General features: G+C 38.8%; 1 protein-coding gene across 1 annotated transcript in view; it reads left to right on the top strand.

The window, feature by feature from the left end:
* The window catches only part of PRKAR2B (protein kinase cAMP-dependent type II regulatory subunit beta), a 118,540-nt gene that overhangs the window by 18,843 nt on the left and 83,272 nt on the right, over positions 1-16,425 (top strand). The window contains exon 2 of the mRNA XM_050785216.1: positions 3,503-3,538. Coding sequence (XP_050641173.1) covers positions 3,503-3,538 — 36 coding nt within the window. The remainder of the gene's footprint in view (positions 1-3,502; positions 3,539-16,425) is intronic.

Below are 16,425 nucleotides of genomic sequence, written 5' to 3'. Positions count from 1 at the left end.
GTGCCCATGCTCACCTTCCTGCTCACCTTCCCTGACTTAGGTTCCTGAGAGAGAAGACCAGGCATAGCTTGGCCGGATGCACATTTCTTTTTTTCCAGCAAAGCCTCCACCCTGATTCCCAGCCTTCTCTATTTTGGTAATTAGACTAAAAAACTTGGAAAAATGGTGAAGGTGACCATTAACTTGCTGAAAGTTTGTACAGGAAACATTTGTGTTTCATCCCTGCAAGTGGAAAGGAGGGCTATGGGTATGAGAGATTGGATTTTTGATGATTGTTCTCAAAACCCAGTGTTTACCTTAACTACTGCATACCACTTGCTTGGTGCACCCATTTTTTTTTTTTTTTTTTTTTTTTCTTTTTTTTTTTTTTTTGAGACGGAGTCTCGCTCTGTCGCCCAGGCTGGAGTGCAGTGGCTGGATCTCGGCTCACTGCAAGCTCCGCCTCCCGGGTTTACGCCATTCTCCTGCCTCAGCCTCACGAGTAGCTGGGACTACAGGCGCCGCCACCTCTCCCGGCTAGTTTTTTGTATTTTTTAGTAGAGATGGGGTTTCACCGTGTTAGCCAGGATGGTCTCGATCTCCTGACCTCGTGATCCACCCGTCTCGGCCTCCCAAAGTGCTGGGATTACAGGCTTGAGCCACCACGCCCGGCCGGTGCACCCATTTTCTTAACTGTCCAATCCCATGCCCCATTAACTGTCGGGAAATGAAAATCATAGACCTGTATACCCGCAATTTAGAAATTGACAGAATGTCTAGCAAAAATATCAAGGAGAAATAAAGTAAGATAATTTATAGCAAGTAAAATGTATTTCAGTAGGTATGTGCTTCAACATGTACTCAAGAAGACAATGCAGTTAGATTGTCCCACCTAGATGTAGAGGCTCTATAAAAGCTGCAAACGGAGTCTGATGAAAAAGCATTGTACTAGCAATCCAAATACCATAAGGAGCACTGTAGTAGTCACATGGTTTTCTGAAATGGTGAACATCTATTAGTAAAATTCCAAACAAAGCAAGAAACAAAACACACAAAAAAAGCCAAATTTGATTTATGTTGTCATTGTGTTGTAGAAAATTTGATGTATATTAAAGCTGCATAAATGAGTCATGTGTATATAAAGAGCTGTATTAGGATTTAGGCCCAGATGGTTATAAATGGACTTTTTTTTTTTTTTTTTGCCAATGTGAATGCCCAGTGGGATGTTTTAAAAGTCATGCAGGACAAAAGTTGTAGGATGCAGGACAGTTCTTTGTTGTGCAGGATTGTTGTGGAGTTTGCCTGACAAAAGCCAAGGAAGGGTGTCCTCTGAATTACTGTGACAATCAAAATTGCCCCCACAAATTTAGAAAACATCTTCTAGATAGCGATGCCACCTTTGTGGAAAACCTCTGCCTTAAACACTTCAGAAAGACACAGAAACCTAAGGACCCCAGGAAAACAAAGACTTCTCGACCTTTCAAACCAGGAGCCCATAGTCTTGTGGCTTCATCATCTAGAGAGGCTGGAGGGGGCAGGGGGGCAGAGAATGTCTACTGTATTTTTGCCCCAAGGCTAAGAGAAATTTTTAAACCTTTATCTTGCCTGTATCTGCTTGCACTCTCTGTTCTGCATTCCTGTGGTTGCATTTTTTTGCATTTTGTTTCCGTTCACTGTCCTTGTAGCTTGCTGGGGAGGCACTCTTTAGACTAACTTTAATCGTTGCAAAAAAGGGGTTTGAAAACTGATGGGCCTTTGTGTATATGTGTAGTAAGATATACATAACACAATTTACCTGATGCAAGTTTTTAATGTACGTAATTTGTGACTGTGCAAATATATGACTAAAGTATTGTGGTATATAAATAGTAAATATTGTATGTCTTTCAGTCACTTTGGAGGATGTAATTTTGTTATAAATGATAATATCTTGATAATTGGGTTTATGAATTTCACAAAGTTAATCTTTAATTGTAATGAAGATCACAAAGGAAGATAATATTCACCTCTTACTGTATGATTTCAGGAATCTGTATTTTCATTTTCTGTTCTCTCTGAGGCAGCGTTTTGATGCAAGATACTCGTAAATTCAGATTCTCCAGCTCTGATGCAGAGTGACTGTGTGATCTAAAACAAATTAATAGATTTCTCTGAGACTTACTGTAAAATGTAGTCATCAGTTGTATGAAGATGCTGATTTTTTTTTTTTTTTTTTTTTGCAACTGAGTTTCATTGTGTCAGCCAGCCTGGAGTGTAGCGATCTCGGCTCACTGCAACCTCTGCCTCCCGGGTTCAAGTGATTCTCCTGCCCCAGCCTCCCAAGTAGCTGGGATTACAGGCACCTGCCACCATGCCGGGCTAATTTTTGTAGTTTTTAGTAGAAATGGAGTTTCCCCATGTTGGCCAGGCTGGTCTCAAACTCCTGACCTCAGGTGATCTGCTCACCTCGACCTCCCAAAGTGTTGGGATTACAGACGTGAGCCACCGCACCTGGCCAAAGATGCTGATATTTGATAGCATGATTGTCAGGATTAATGCACTACACATCTGACATAGTTTTATTATAGTACTTGTTCCTGTGCATACATATTTTTCATGCAGTGCAATCATACTGCTGATAAAAATTTTGTCTTTTTTTACTTGACCTAATGTTTCCATAGTGTAAACAAATTTCATAATTACTCTTCTAAAAGTATTGAAGTAGACTTATGACATTCTGTTACCAAAATATACTGCATAGTACATTATGTCCTTCCTTTATATAAAATGAACCAGAAATGTACCTGCTTCTCTTGAGAAAGAAATGTTTTTAAAAACCTCGGTTCTTGAGATAACTATGTCATCAAAACCAAGAAGAAACAGAGCTGAGTTGAGTCGGAGGAGTGGGCAGTTGGTAGGCTTGCCAGCTAAGTGGTGCACACACCAGCCTGAGACTGCAGCCTTCAGTGGACAGATTTGCGTGCTATGAACATTTGGATTGCACAAAAATCGTCAGAACTATAAATCTGAGACTTTCAAGGATATACTATCCTTCAGCTAAAGATGATTTCAACATACATGAGCAATTTCAGTTGTGTTTTGTAATTTTATCATTTAAAAAATGATGCTGCCGAATAGATTTATTCATACATTGCTCTTTCCTTCACTAGTAGTAGTACTTCAGGTTAAATCTCTAGTAGATTTACCCTATTAAGTGACACAAATCTTTTATAGTACTTGATGTAATTGCCAAATTGTTTTTTAAAGGTATTGTATCTCTTTATATGGTCCCCACGTAAGTAATTTTAGCTGTCTATAACTAGGGATTTTTCTTTCAAAGTGCTAATTTAATAGGTTAAATATTGATTTCAATTTATATTTATTTGATTATTAATGAATTTCAATATTTTTGTATATTTATGGTGTTTCCTCTTATTTATTCATCTTTTTCTTTAGTTAAATTATAAGATCATTTACCAATTTGAGCCTTTTCAGGGAAAATTAGACTTTTATTCTAATCATATTATTCTGCTTTTTCTTTCAGCTCCAGTAATAAACCGATTCACAAGGCGTGCCTCAGGTAAGTCTGATTATATTATAGATTTTGTTTACTAATGGTGACATTTTAAAAAGATAATATTGGACAAGAAGATACAAAGAATAATTGCTGTATAGTAAACCTTTATTTGTCAGTTATTTTCCCCAGAAAACACAACTATCTGGTATAATCACTATCTAGGAAGCAATTGAAAATGCCCTCTGAGTGGCTACACTGAAAGTCACACTGTGTACTTAACTGGTGGGCCTTTTTAAATGGAGACTGTCAGCCTAGGGTGTTATTCTTGCTCTTGATAGAATTACTACCTGCATAATTGTGTGATTTACCAGCCATAATCTAGAAGCAGTGATTTAGCAGATGAGTAAAGGACACCTTAGAAACAGTGATGAGTGTTTGTTTTTTTGTTTGTTGGTTTGTTTTTATAAGAGGGTTTTTAATAAGGGACAGGAGAACTCTTAAAATGCAGATATAAGAACGTGTCATTATGGGGCCATTTAGAATAGGAGCAAATTGCTTCATGTTTGTTTGTGCCCCTGAGGCTATTGCTGGTTTAAATATACCACAGTGCCCTAATGTAGTCATCTTGATAGGCCTTAGCCATTAACAAGGGCTTACATTAGGTTCAGTATACTGTGTACTATTTAAACTGCTGGGGAGGTATGAGACAGAATTAAGACCACTTCTATCCAAAATGGCTTAAGTAAAATGAGTTTGGGCATTGAGATAAACTGTTATTTAGAAAAATCACCATATGGAATATCTTTTCTGAATAAGAGGACAGATGAAGTGAGGGTAATATTTGATTTGAAAAAATTACTCTTTAAGTATACCTGGAAATTTTTTGTTAAACCTAAGATAAACATTTCACACAGATCATCTTTGGAGTTTATATAATACAAATGAGTCATTTATTTCACAATATTACCTTATTTATACCTGTGCTATAATATTAAAGACATTTTAATGTTGAATTTTATTTTTGATTTGTCGGCAGTTACTGGTATAATTTACTCTTGTTATATAGTGAACAGGTCTATAAGGATAATGTGCTACATTAGAATAACATCTGCTTTATCGTTCTGAGTTTTTTGTCATCTCAAGGCATATTTATTTTAAATGTTGAAAACAACTGTAGATTGTAATGCCCTTTGTGGAATGAGAGGTTATGTTTATGTCAGAAAGGCATCAAATTTTATCCCAAAGAAGAACTATCAAGTGTGATCATATTCTAGTGTAGTTGTTCTTTATGAGCAGTGGTGAGAACAAGGGAGGAAGAAGAGAGAATCAGTATTCTGATGCCTTGTCTTCATGAGGTGAAATTCTTTCAATAGAAACACAGCTAAGAATCATAGAATAAATAATCACCCTTTCTACCTCAAAATAAATGTTTCAAACCTTATGACATGTGACATTTATTTCTGGGCATGTTCCATTAGTATTTGTTGTACAATATACGTATCATTGGCCAGGCGCTGCGACTGACGCCTATAATCCCAGCACTTTGGGAGGCCGAGGAGGGCGGATCACGAGGTCAGGAGATTGAGACCGTCTTGGCTAACATGGTGAAACTCCATGTCTACTAAAAATACAAAACCAAGATTAGCTGGGCGTGGTGGCAGGCTCCTGTACTCCCAGCTACTCAGGAGGCTGAGGCAGGAGAATGGCATGAACCTGGGAGGCAGAGCTTGCTGTGAGCCAAGATCGTGCCACTGCACCCCTACCTGGGCAACAGGGCGAGACTCCGTCTCAAAAAGAAATTAATTGATAGATCAGGGGCTCCAGGGTATAGGTTAGTTTTGAAATGCCATTATTTTATACCCCACCCCCATGTGTGTCCGTGCGTTTTAGCAAGACTTGGCCAGAAATGTAGAGATGATGTAATGCCACAAACAAATACACATTAAAATCAAATGTTGCATTTATTGCCAGAATGACAGGTAACAAGAAATGTCAGTGAAAACAACAGGAAACAATTTGGTATAAATAAGATGATACCAAGTTCCGGAGTCATGCTATATATAGCAGTAAGCCTTAAAAGGAGTAAAATTGTTATCCCAATAATATAATATGCTGGAAACCATTAGGAGAATGAATCTTGACATTAATTATTAGAAAAGAGAACTAATTTATGGAGTACCAGTGATGGATCAGGCACTTTACTCAGCATTTTATATACAGTTTTAGTCTTTCAGGCAAGGAAAATAAAATTATTTAATACTTTGGATTAAAAAAGCAATGGTATAAGATAAAAGGGAAGAGGATTTATTTAATCATCTACTTGTCTGTATTTTATTTGAGACTTTATGTCTTGTAAAAGTTTGTCTAAAACTTTTTTGGCAAAGAATATAGAAACAGTCTTAAGACATCCTGAGGAGGAAATGCTACAGTTTTTTTGTTAATTTAGTGGCTAATATGAGGTTTAGTAGTAGAGATGCACTTTTTAAAAAAGTAACATTTCCTGAAAATGAAAAAGAAATGAGTATCTTCTCAAAATGCAGTCAATAGTATTTGATAATTCAAAAGATTTCTTATGATACCTTTTCTGACTGAGTTTTATTTCAGAGATACTTTTTCTTTTCATAACCCATAGAACTTTAATGTAAGAATGGTAATTTAGGGGAAGAAAGTAAGTCAGGTAAAATCAACCAGACGTCTGTACGACATAAGAGTTTGTTTCTTATTCATCTATTTTTAAATTAAAGTTACAACAGTAAATGCTATATATATATTACAACAAAAATACCAAATGTGTAGTGCTAGGTGTTCAGTCATTATTGATTCAAAAGAAAAAATTACTATGAATTATAATTAATAATTCATTAACTGACTTTCCTATATCTTTGAGTTTTTGGCTTTTGATATTCATACTGCATTTATCAAACATAAATATTTCAAACCTGAATAATTTAAACAAAACATTTCCCCTTTGTATACCTTTTTCTTTTGTTATGAAGATGAGAGGAATGTTTATGCTTAACAGATACATTCTTTAGGATTATTGTTACACTTTTAAGAACACTATTTGTGCTATAGTCTCTTGTCTTCTTCATGTGTTCAGTGCTGGCCCACAAACCTGTCAGTTTTTATTATTGTAAGTGAAAGGAATCAGTTTCACTCAGTATTTTCAAACAGAATTCCTAGTATCTTAAGAGTTTGTAGAGGCTTCAGGGTTGTATAAGCCAGCATCCTACTTGGTACAGGAGTGCAAGGCATGTAAAGACATGACTAATGGAGAGAAGCATAGATGGGCACCGGAAGAATAGGACCCAACTTTACTGATTAGATTGGGTAAGTTCCACAAAACATGATGAAAAACTGTCAGATTTCTTCTGAATTCCAGATATATCTCTGATATCATCCTGACAGCACCCCATAACCTTATTTTTAAACAGTACCTCATAGTCGCATTTTTAAACAAAAGAAAAAGAAATACTGCTTTTGGTCTCTTAAAATGCTCTTCAGCTCTTAATATCCCTTCTTATCAGTACATCCTTAATACAGAGAGGCCTGTTGTGGTGGCTCACACCTGTAATCCCAGCACTTTGGGAGGCCATGGTGGGCGGATCACTAGAGGTCAGGAGTTCGAGACCAGCCTGGCCAACTTGGTGAACCCCCTTCTTTACCAAAAAATACAAAAATTAGTCGGGCGTGGGGGTGTTTGCCTATAGTCCCAGTTACTTGGGAGGCTGAGGCAGGAGATTCACTTGAAGCCTGGAGGTGGAGGTTACACTGAGCTGAGATTGTGCCACTCCAACCTGGGCGACAGAGTGAGACCCTGTCTCAAAAAATAATATAAAATAACAGAGAAATCATTATCCATAATCCATTTTATTTTATTTGTTTTTGAGATGGAGTCTTGCTCTGTTGCCCAGGCTGGAGTGCAGTGGCATGATCTTGGTTCACTGCAACCTCCGCCCTCCCAAGTTCAAGTGATTCTCTCAAGTAGCTGGGACTACAGGCGTACGCCACCATGCCTGGCTAATTTTTGTATTTTTAATAGGGACAAGGTTTTACCGTGTTGGCCACGCTGGTCTTGAACTCCTGACCTCAGGTGATCCACCTGCATTGGCCTCCCAAAGTGCTGGGATTGTAGGTGTGAGCCACTGCGCCTGGCCACATAATCCATTTTACAATATGGGCTCTTTGTTTTTTGGAAGATGATTATTTTTGGTGGAAAATTGAAATAATATATCATTTGTTGTTGTGAGTATTAAAAATTAGTGGCGGTGGCTGGGCACTGTGGTTCACACCTGTAATTTTGCCACTTTGGGAGGCTGAGGCAGGTGGATCACCTGAGATTGGGAGTTCCACACCAGCCTGGCCAACATGGTAAAACCCTGTCTCTACTAAAAATACAAAAATTAGCTGGGCTTGGTGGAGGGCGCCTGTAATCCAGCTACTTGCCAAGAATCGCGGTGCGAGATTCGCTTGAACCTGGGAGACAGAGGTTGCAGTGAGCTGAGATTGCGCCACTGTACTCCAGCCTGGATGACAAAGGGGGAGACTCCATTTAAAGTAAATAAACAAATAAAAATTTAGTGGTGGTAGTAGAAGTAGTAACTCAGTAAATATTTTAAGAGTAAAGCTTTAATCAAGAAATAATCCTGTTGCTTCACTGATCACCTAATATATGGGAAAGATCCTAGGGTTTGAAGTTGTACTGACTAGAGTTTTCCCATTTTCTCTGTGAATTTGCATGTAAGTTGTTTACTTCTTTGAGTTTAATTTTATTTATTTTCATTTCTTTCAGCTTGGGGATCTTAACAGCTATATTCAAACTTGTGAGGGTTTAATTGGATGATTTTTATTATTTTTTAATTTTTAATTTTTTTTTTTTTTTTTTGAAATGGAGTCTCACTCTGTCGCCAGGCTGGAGTGCAATGGCATGATCTTGGCTCACTGTAACCTCTGCCTCCCGGGTTCAAGTGATTCTTCTGCCTCAGTCTCCTGAGTAGCTGGGACTACAGGTGAACACCACCACTCCTGGCTAATGTTTTGTATTTTAGTACAGGCAGGGTTTCACCACGTTGGCCAGAATGATCTCAGCCTCCTGACCTTGTGATCCACCCACCTTGGCCTCCCAAAGTGCTGGGATTACAGGCGTGAGCCACCATACCTCGCAATTTTTTTTTTTTTTTTTAGACAGGATTTCACTCTGTCACCCAGGCTGTAGTGCAGTGGCATGATCTTGGCTCACTGCAGCCTCCACCTCCCAGACTGAAGTGATCCTCCCACCTCAGCCTCCCTAGTAACTGGGAGAACAGGTGCGTGCCACGATGCTTAGCTAATTTTTGTTTTTTATAGAGATAGGGTTTCGCCATGTTGCCCAGGCTGGTCTTGAACTCTTGAGCTCAAGTGATCCACCTGCCTCAGCCTCCCAAAGTGCTGTGACTATAGGTGTTGGATGATTTTAATAAAGCCCCCAACAGAGAGTCTAGGCTTTTCAAAAGGTTAGCTGTCAGCCCTCTTCTTATGAACATGGTTTAAAACAAAGCAATAAACCCCTCAGCTTTTTGCCTTAGCCTGTCAGAATAAAGCCTTAGAGAGTCATAACACTGTTTAATAGTAATCCTTTAATATGGGCATCTTTTTTATTGTTTACACATTATAGGTTTTTAAAAAAATTGTAATGGTTTTCCTCTGTGGTTTTGTCTCTGAACTGGGGAGGGGCTAGAAATGTCCAGTTAATCTTGAGACAATGCCTTGCATCATGAGGTTGGAACTCTGAATTTTTTTTTAATCCTAAGATACTGTTTTGAAAAAGTTACCCTTCTAGAACAGTTTAAAGAGTTCAGTGAGCACCTTTATCTAGGCTCTCCAGTTGCTGATATTTTGCCTCATTTGCATGCTGTCTCCCCTCCATCTTTACATGGGCACGCAGTCTTTTATTTTTTATTGAAACTTTTAGGAATCCTAAATACTTCAGCCTGTATCTCCTAAGAAAAAGGACATTCTTCTAGTTAATATAACACTGAAGAAATTTAACCTTGGATACAATACTATTATCTCATACAGAGTTTAGAGTCAGATTTTCTCTGTTGTCCTATCATGGTTTTTTTTCTCTCTCTTTTAAATTCTAGCTAATTCAAGGATTTTTTTTATTACATTTAATTGTCATGACTCAGTTTTTCTTGCCTTTCATAAATTGACTCCCTGAAGTTTTTGAAATTTGCTTTTTCAGAGTTTTGAAGGTTATTCCTAACCATAAGACAGTACCCTATACCGCCTGTTATGCATTCATAGATGGCATTAGCACAGCTGTTGTTTGGTCTGTATGCCCCACCGACGTCCATGAAATCTTTGCATTGACATTTACTATGCTTTCAAGGACTACTGTTGAGCATTACTTGTTCTAATAAGTAATTATTTCTTATAATAGAAAGATTTTCTTTTCTTATATAATTAACCACTGTTTAATTTTTTGCCATAGTATGAACATTGAATTTTATAGTATATTTTTAACAGAGCTGAAATTTTATAGTTTTTTCTAAACTATGATGTAGAATAATTCACAGGTGAAATTAATCTTTAAATTTCAGTCTCGCCTACTGTATAAAATGTGATATTACAAATCTCAGTGAAATCACCCTGAACAGAAATGATTAGTTCCCAATAAATGAGTGAAATAGCAGAAGTTCAGATCTTGTCTTGAATCTGATTCAAGGAACATATGCTTCCTTGATTCATAGAACATATGCTTCCTTTTGTTTTGTTTGGGAAATATTTTGTAGCCTTGGTGTTCATTGTTTCTACTTTAAGGTTATTTGACGATAACAGCTTTTAACCCCCAAATTATTTTTTTCCAGAGGTCATTTCTATATTGTCAAACCAGTTTTCTGTTATAATTATAGTTACATTCATATTTTGTTTTTTGAAATTAGTTTCCTTTTTAGTAAGCCTGGTAATCACCAATACTTGGGAATGCATATTGGGAGAATACTACTTTAATTAATGTACTAGTTTATTCAGCAGACATTTACCAAGTCCCTCTTGTGTGTCAGGGACAGTGCTGGGGATGCCACAAAGAATAAGATACAGTCCTTACAAAGTGCACAGTCTAGCAGGGAAGCTGATGATGACTCATAGTGTAGTAAATGCCGTAATATCCTCAAAGTGAAAAGGAGAAAACATACAGTTCTTCCAGATCCTGCCTCACAGAAAGGGTACTGTTTGTGCTGTCTTTAAGATTTATAACGTTTTACCAGGACTATAAGGAGAGAGAATATTCTAGGTATTTCTATTCAGTATTATTGTAAAAAGTCCATTTTCACCGTATGTTGCTGTGCAGCTTGCCTCTGCCATCAAGCACCTATGGTATGGAGTGAGCATACCATATGTGCATGCCCATTGGCTATGGACAGCAGGGACTTAAGGCCTTTCATCCTTTAATTTACCATTGCTTCAAATTGTTAATGTCTGCCTTGCCAGGAGAGGCTCTACAGGCTCTGGAATCAGACCAGGGTTGGAATACTAGCTCTGCTACTCACCTATCTACGTATTAAAAGTGTGTGTGTGTGTGTGTGTGTGTGTGTGTGTGTGTGTGTGTATCCTTAGTAACCTTTCTAAGGCTTAGTTTCTCTGGGTATGAAATGGGGATAATACCTAACTCACAAGATGATTGTTGTAATGAAACAGTAGATAACCCATGAAAAACAGATTCTTGAGGCTGGGCTCAGGGGCTCACGCCGGTAATCCCAGCACTTTGGGAGGCTGAGGTGGGTGGATCACCTGAGGTCAGGAGTTCAAGACCAGCCTGGCCAACATGACAAAACCTTGTCGCTGTTAAAAATATAAAAATTAGCTGGGCATGGTGGCACTTGCCTGTAGTCTGAGCTACTTGAGAGGCCGAGGTGGAGGAATCGCTTGAACCAGGGAGGCAAAGGTTGCGGTGAGCCAAGATTGCACCACTGTACGTACACTCCAAGCCTGGGCGACACAGTGGTACTCCATGTAAAAAAAAAAAAAAAAAAAAAAAAAAAGGAAATGGCTTTAGGACTGCAGAGTTTGACATGAAGAGTTAGTCAGAAGGATAACATCCAAGGTGAGGCTGAAATCAAGGGTCAGAAAGACCATTTGACTGAGGCAACAGGATGAAACAATAGGTGTCAGCCCTGGGCAAGGGAGGTGGGAAGACAGGGTGGAGGGTGGGACTGGGACCTAAGGAGGTTCTCTGAGATGCCAGGGCACAGGCCTGGGGACTTTTGTCCAGGCTTGTTCCTTGGGTGGGATGGAAGCCATTTAGGGAGCCTTCAAGTCACTTCATGCATCTGTTATCTCTCAGTGCCCACACTAGTATTATAATAAAATGGGTTCTCCCCTGTGATTCATTATGAATAATCCAAGTGAACAGTGCAAGTGCTGTTCCTGGTTCATCTCCAGCCTCTCTCCCCTCCTGCTCCACACTCTAGCAGTGCTTGTTTGCTGATACTTGTTAAGCAACCTTGGGAATTGGAGCCCAGTGGAATCTGTGGCAGTGTTGAGTCTCAGGTTCTTTTTTGTTAGGCCCTGAAATGCTGATAAGCTACTTCAAGGCTAATGAGAAATTAGATTATCTCTTGAACTTAATTGCATTTTCTCAGAATTCTCTTAGAGCCCTCCAGAGAAAGGAGAAAGGAAGATAGTGAAAGCAGCTGTTCGGGTGGGGGCATGGTGGGAAGGGAGGATCCTTCCGCACCTGTAGTGTCCTCAGACTCTTCACACTGGTGGTTTTGCCAGTAGGTGTGGAAGGGCTTGGGAGATAATACATGGGAATTGTGTAACCCACCAAACCCTGTGTGCCTTAATTACAGGAACACTGCCACTGCTGGGGAAAGGGGGTCAGGGAGTTAGATCTATAAAATAGGTATGAGTAGCTAGAATAGACACTTAGACATAGTGCAACCATTCTTTAATTACAAGCGGAGTTTAGGTCACTACTTCACCAACTCTGTGTGAAGGACCAGTTTTTCGTTTTTGTTTTCCCAATGCACTACAGACCAGTACTTTTGAAAAATATAAAACTGCCACAGCAATATCAAATTGCTATAATTGTATCTAAACACTCTTTTACTCTCTGTACTTACCTTGTTGCAGATTGCCATGGCTTAGGTGATACAACCATGGTGTGCACTATGTGAGATATGAAAGTTCTCACAAAAAGCTTTTATAAAGGAAGATTGCACATTTATCTAAAAGAAGTGATTATTTTTTAAAAAAAACTAACACACTTACCTTATTTTGCTAACTTGGCATTTTGTCAGGACAACCTGCATGAATGAATAGTGCTCTCAGAGTTGTCGAATGGTGGTGTGTGGCAACCCTGCTCCAGGCCCATGGCGTGCCTGCGTTCTCCCCCAATATATGCCTGCTCATATTTGGAGCATACCATGGGCTGTCTTGTCTAGCCTTGCTGTAGCTCACCACATTCCCTGCCATCCACTCCCTCCCTCCCTCCCTTCCTTCCTTCCTTCCTTCCTTCCTTCCTTCCTTCCTTCCTTCCTTCCTTCCTTCCTTCCTTCCTTCCTTCCTTCCTTCCTATACCGTTGCTATTACACATCGTTTGATGTTGTAGTTGCTTGTTCACATGTCTTTTTCCCTATGCTAAACAGTGAGGTTCATAATTAATGGACTGAGAAACAAGGGCACTCTGGATGAGGTCACAGAAAAAACAGAATGCAAAGTAAGGAAATGAGAATGCAAGGAGGATGGGAAGATTTCGCCAGGCATGTGTGTAGAGCGGTGTGAGATTCCTGAGGTAGCGTGTGCTGGGGTAAGGACCAGTGTGAATATAGTTACAGGGTGAGGCTGCTAAACGGCAGGTTGAATGACATTTTATTTGATTTAAGGAAGCCAAGGTAAGTTGAGGATGGGCTCTCAAATGGGTTGTCAACTTGGACATTGACTGTCTGTGATGATGGTGGCACATTGGAATGAAATGAAAACTGTGAGCCAGGTACCAGGCAGGAAGTGGCATCTGTTTGCCGTGGCTCTCCGAGGAGCACAGAGGTTTCAGTGGGAGCACTATGGAGTGGTCCAGATGTCAGTGTGGGGAGCCACAGCGTGCCCTCACTATCTTTCAGATCCCACTGTGTGCGGGGAGTGGTGCCCTCTAAGAGAAGGAGTGTTCTTGGAGAAGAACCAAGTTTCAACCAAGGCATAGAAAAATCAGTAATATTTTATAAAAGAATGTGAGGGTGTGGGGAATGTGTTGGGAAGGAGGGTAGCAGTGGACAGAAGGAAGCCACAGGGCAGCATTTCATTTGAGGAAATATTTACGAGCAGTTACCATTGCCAGGGATTACACCAGGCACAGCAGTACACATGCTGTGCCCTTGAAGTACTTGCAGTCTAGGGAAGCTTAAGGCGTGGGGAGATGAAATTGGGGAAAAGATGGTGGTCCAGAGGGTCTTACTTCTTGTGGATGACCAAGGGTGACAGAGAAAAGAGGACATAGTTGGATTGATAGTTTTTAGGTTATAATTTATTCACTGTAAATATTTGTTTAACTAAACTTTCCTTAAGGCTAACTCTGACAGCTTCCCAGTGAGAGCACTGTAACCTGATATTTACCTTAGGTACAGAAGGCAATATGATGTAGAAGTAAAGAGGCTGGATTTGGAGCTGTTTTTAAATTTAACAGTCAAATATTCAATGAGGGCGTACAATATGTTGGGCACTGGGCTGGGCCCAGGGAAGGCAGATATAGTTTAGGATCTTAGGTCCATCATTTATGTGTGACCTTGGGCAACTTACCTAAATGACCTTCTGTAAATCCGGGTTGCGGTTGTTCTGGAAGAGAATACACGCAAAGCTTTTAGCATACTGTCTGACACATTTGAGTGCTAAATAAACTTTTATTTATTATTAGACTGGATTTTTCAAATTTTAACTTGATAAAAACACCATAATTTTAGTGTGTCTTCTTTCCTCCTGTAACTTATCACACCTAATGTTAATTGGCCAAAGTGCATAATTTTGTGTATGTCTTACAACTAACTCCCCTACCCTAAATTTGGATTAACTTAACATTGTATTGTTATTTGTGGGGGAGAGCAAAGATTTCTCTGAAATGTAACATCCTTTAGCTTTTTAGATGAAAACAGAAAAGCAACTTCAGTCTCTCATCATAAACTGTATTTGTAGACTATAGTTTTGAAAACAAATTGATCCACCTTTAAAAAGTCTAAACTGGTATTTTAAACAGGTGTGTGCAAATGCAGTCTCCCCACCCCCACCTCATCAGCATCTTCAACCAGCTACTTCTTCGGAGCTGACTACTAGAGAATGTTACGATCATTGGGTTGTAAGTCTCATCTCTGAGAGCCCAGCAATATGTTTTATACTAGCTAATCATTTGATAATGTTTTATAATATTTTAAAAATTAATACTGTAACTAAAAACCAAAATATATATTCAGGTCTTATCTTCCCTTTACCGATAAGAATCAGGGTGTTCCCCTTCCCTGCCCCTCCCTGAATTACTTTTTCTATTTTATCATGAGTTACTAAAACCAGAGAACACTGATTTTAAGGTTGTTTTACAGAGACAGAACCATAAAATTGACAAAAAATTAAAATATACATTAATGGTACAGTATATTGTTTTCAGAATAGTGGAAAGAAAGGGACTTTCTTTTGAAAGACTGAACAGCTTAAATGATAGTGTTGTTAGACGTGTTTCAAGGAATTACAAAATGTTGTCTTTATTGACCATCAAAAAAGGTAGAGCTGACCTTCTCCTTAGATATTTTAAAACAGAATTCCAAGTTATAGCTCCCCTTTAAAAGCAGGTATAGATACTTTAATATGTGCATTGCCTAACAGAGTACATAGGCTGCAAACACAGCAAATATACATGGCTTTTATGTTGTGAGGGCAATTTTTGAACAACAACTTACCAGATGGGCTGAGTTTTAGCAGGTTGCTGAGTGGTAATCTGCAGTAGAAATGGAAAACTTAAGTTTGCCATAACTACTCTTGTGGCTTTCTAAAAATAAACTGCTACTTTCAAGTTACCTATTTGGTATTTTCACTTTATTTAGATTTTGTGGATCTGACAGTTTTCTTTTTATAAAGTTGATACATTACTGCCTACAATTTACCTCTGAATTCTGTACCATGAAAATAATGTCCTTTATTTTCATGTTACTTTAAAAATGATATTGCTTCTTACTTGCTTATATTTATCATTCTCCCCATTTGTGTCCTTAGAAACATTTGTTTCAATTGCTTTGCTTTTATTAAGTACATTTATATGAAGAGAGCTATTTAATGTATTTTAAATATGCTTCTTAGAATTGAAAGCTTTTCTTAGAATAATGAAGACATTTGTAATTCAGAATTATATTTTATTGACTAAAAAATAAGCATTCATGTTATATTACATAGACAATTAATTAGAAGTTAAGTGAAATTAAAATTTTCCTTTAGTTAAATTATTTTTATTTTTATTTTTTAGATGGAGTCTTGCTCTGTTGCCCAGGCTGGAGTGCAGTGGTGCAGTTGTCTCACTGCAACCTCTACCTCCCAGGCTCGAGCGATCCTCCCTCTGCAGCCTCTTGAGTAGTTGGGACCACAGATGCATGCCACCAAGCTCAGCTAGTATTTCTTTGTATTTTTAGTAGAGACTGAGTTTGACCACGTTGTCGAGGTTGGTCTTGAACTCCTGAGCTCAAAGAATCCACCCGCCTTGGTCTCCCAAAGTGTTGGGATTACAGCTGTGAGCCACCGTGCCTGGCCTAATGATTCTTTTAGAAGGGATCTTGGTGTTAGACTTTATAGTTGGTGAGACTGAAGTGTCTTAGATGGAGGTTGTACCTGCAGGAGAGTCGCGATGCGTGTCTCATCTATGACAGTGATTCTGAGGCAGAGGTTGTTATAAGTTTTGAAGGTAACCTGCACGATTGACTGTGTGCCAAGTGCCGTTTCTC

Source organism: Macaca thibetana, chromosome 3 (assembly GCF_024542745.1).
Source record: "Macaca thibetana thibetana isolate TM-01 chromosome 3, ASM2454274v1, whole genome shotgun sequence".
Lineage (NCBI taxonomy): Eukaryota > Metazoa > Chordata > Mammalia > Primates > Cercopithecidae > Macaca > Macaca thibetana.
The sequence above is the reverse complement of the archived record's forward strand: the minus strand, read 5'-3'. Positions and strand labels throughout refer to the sequence as shown.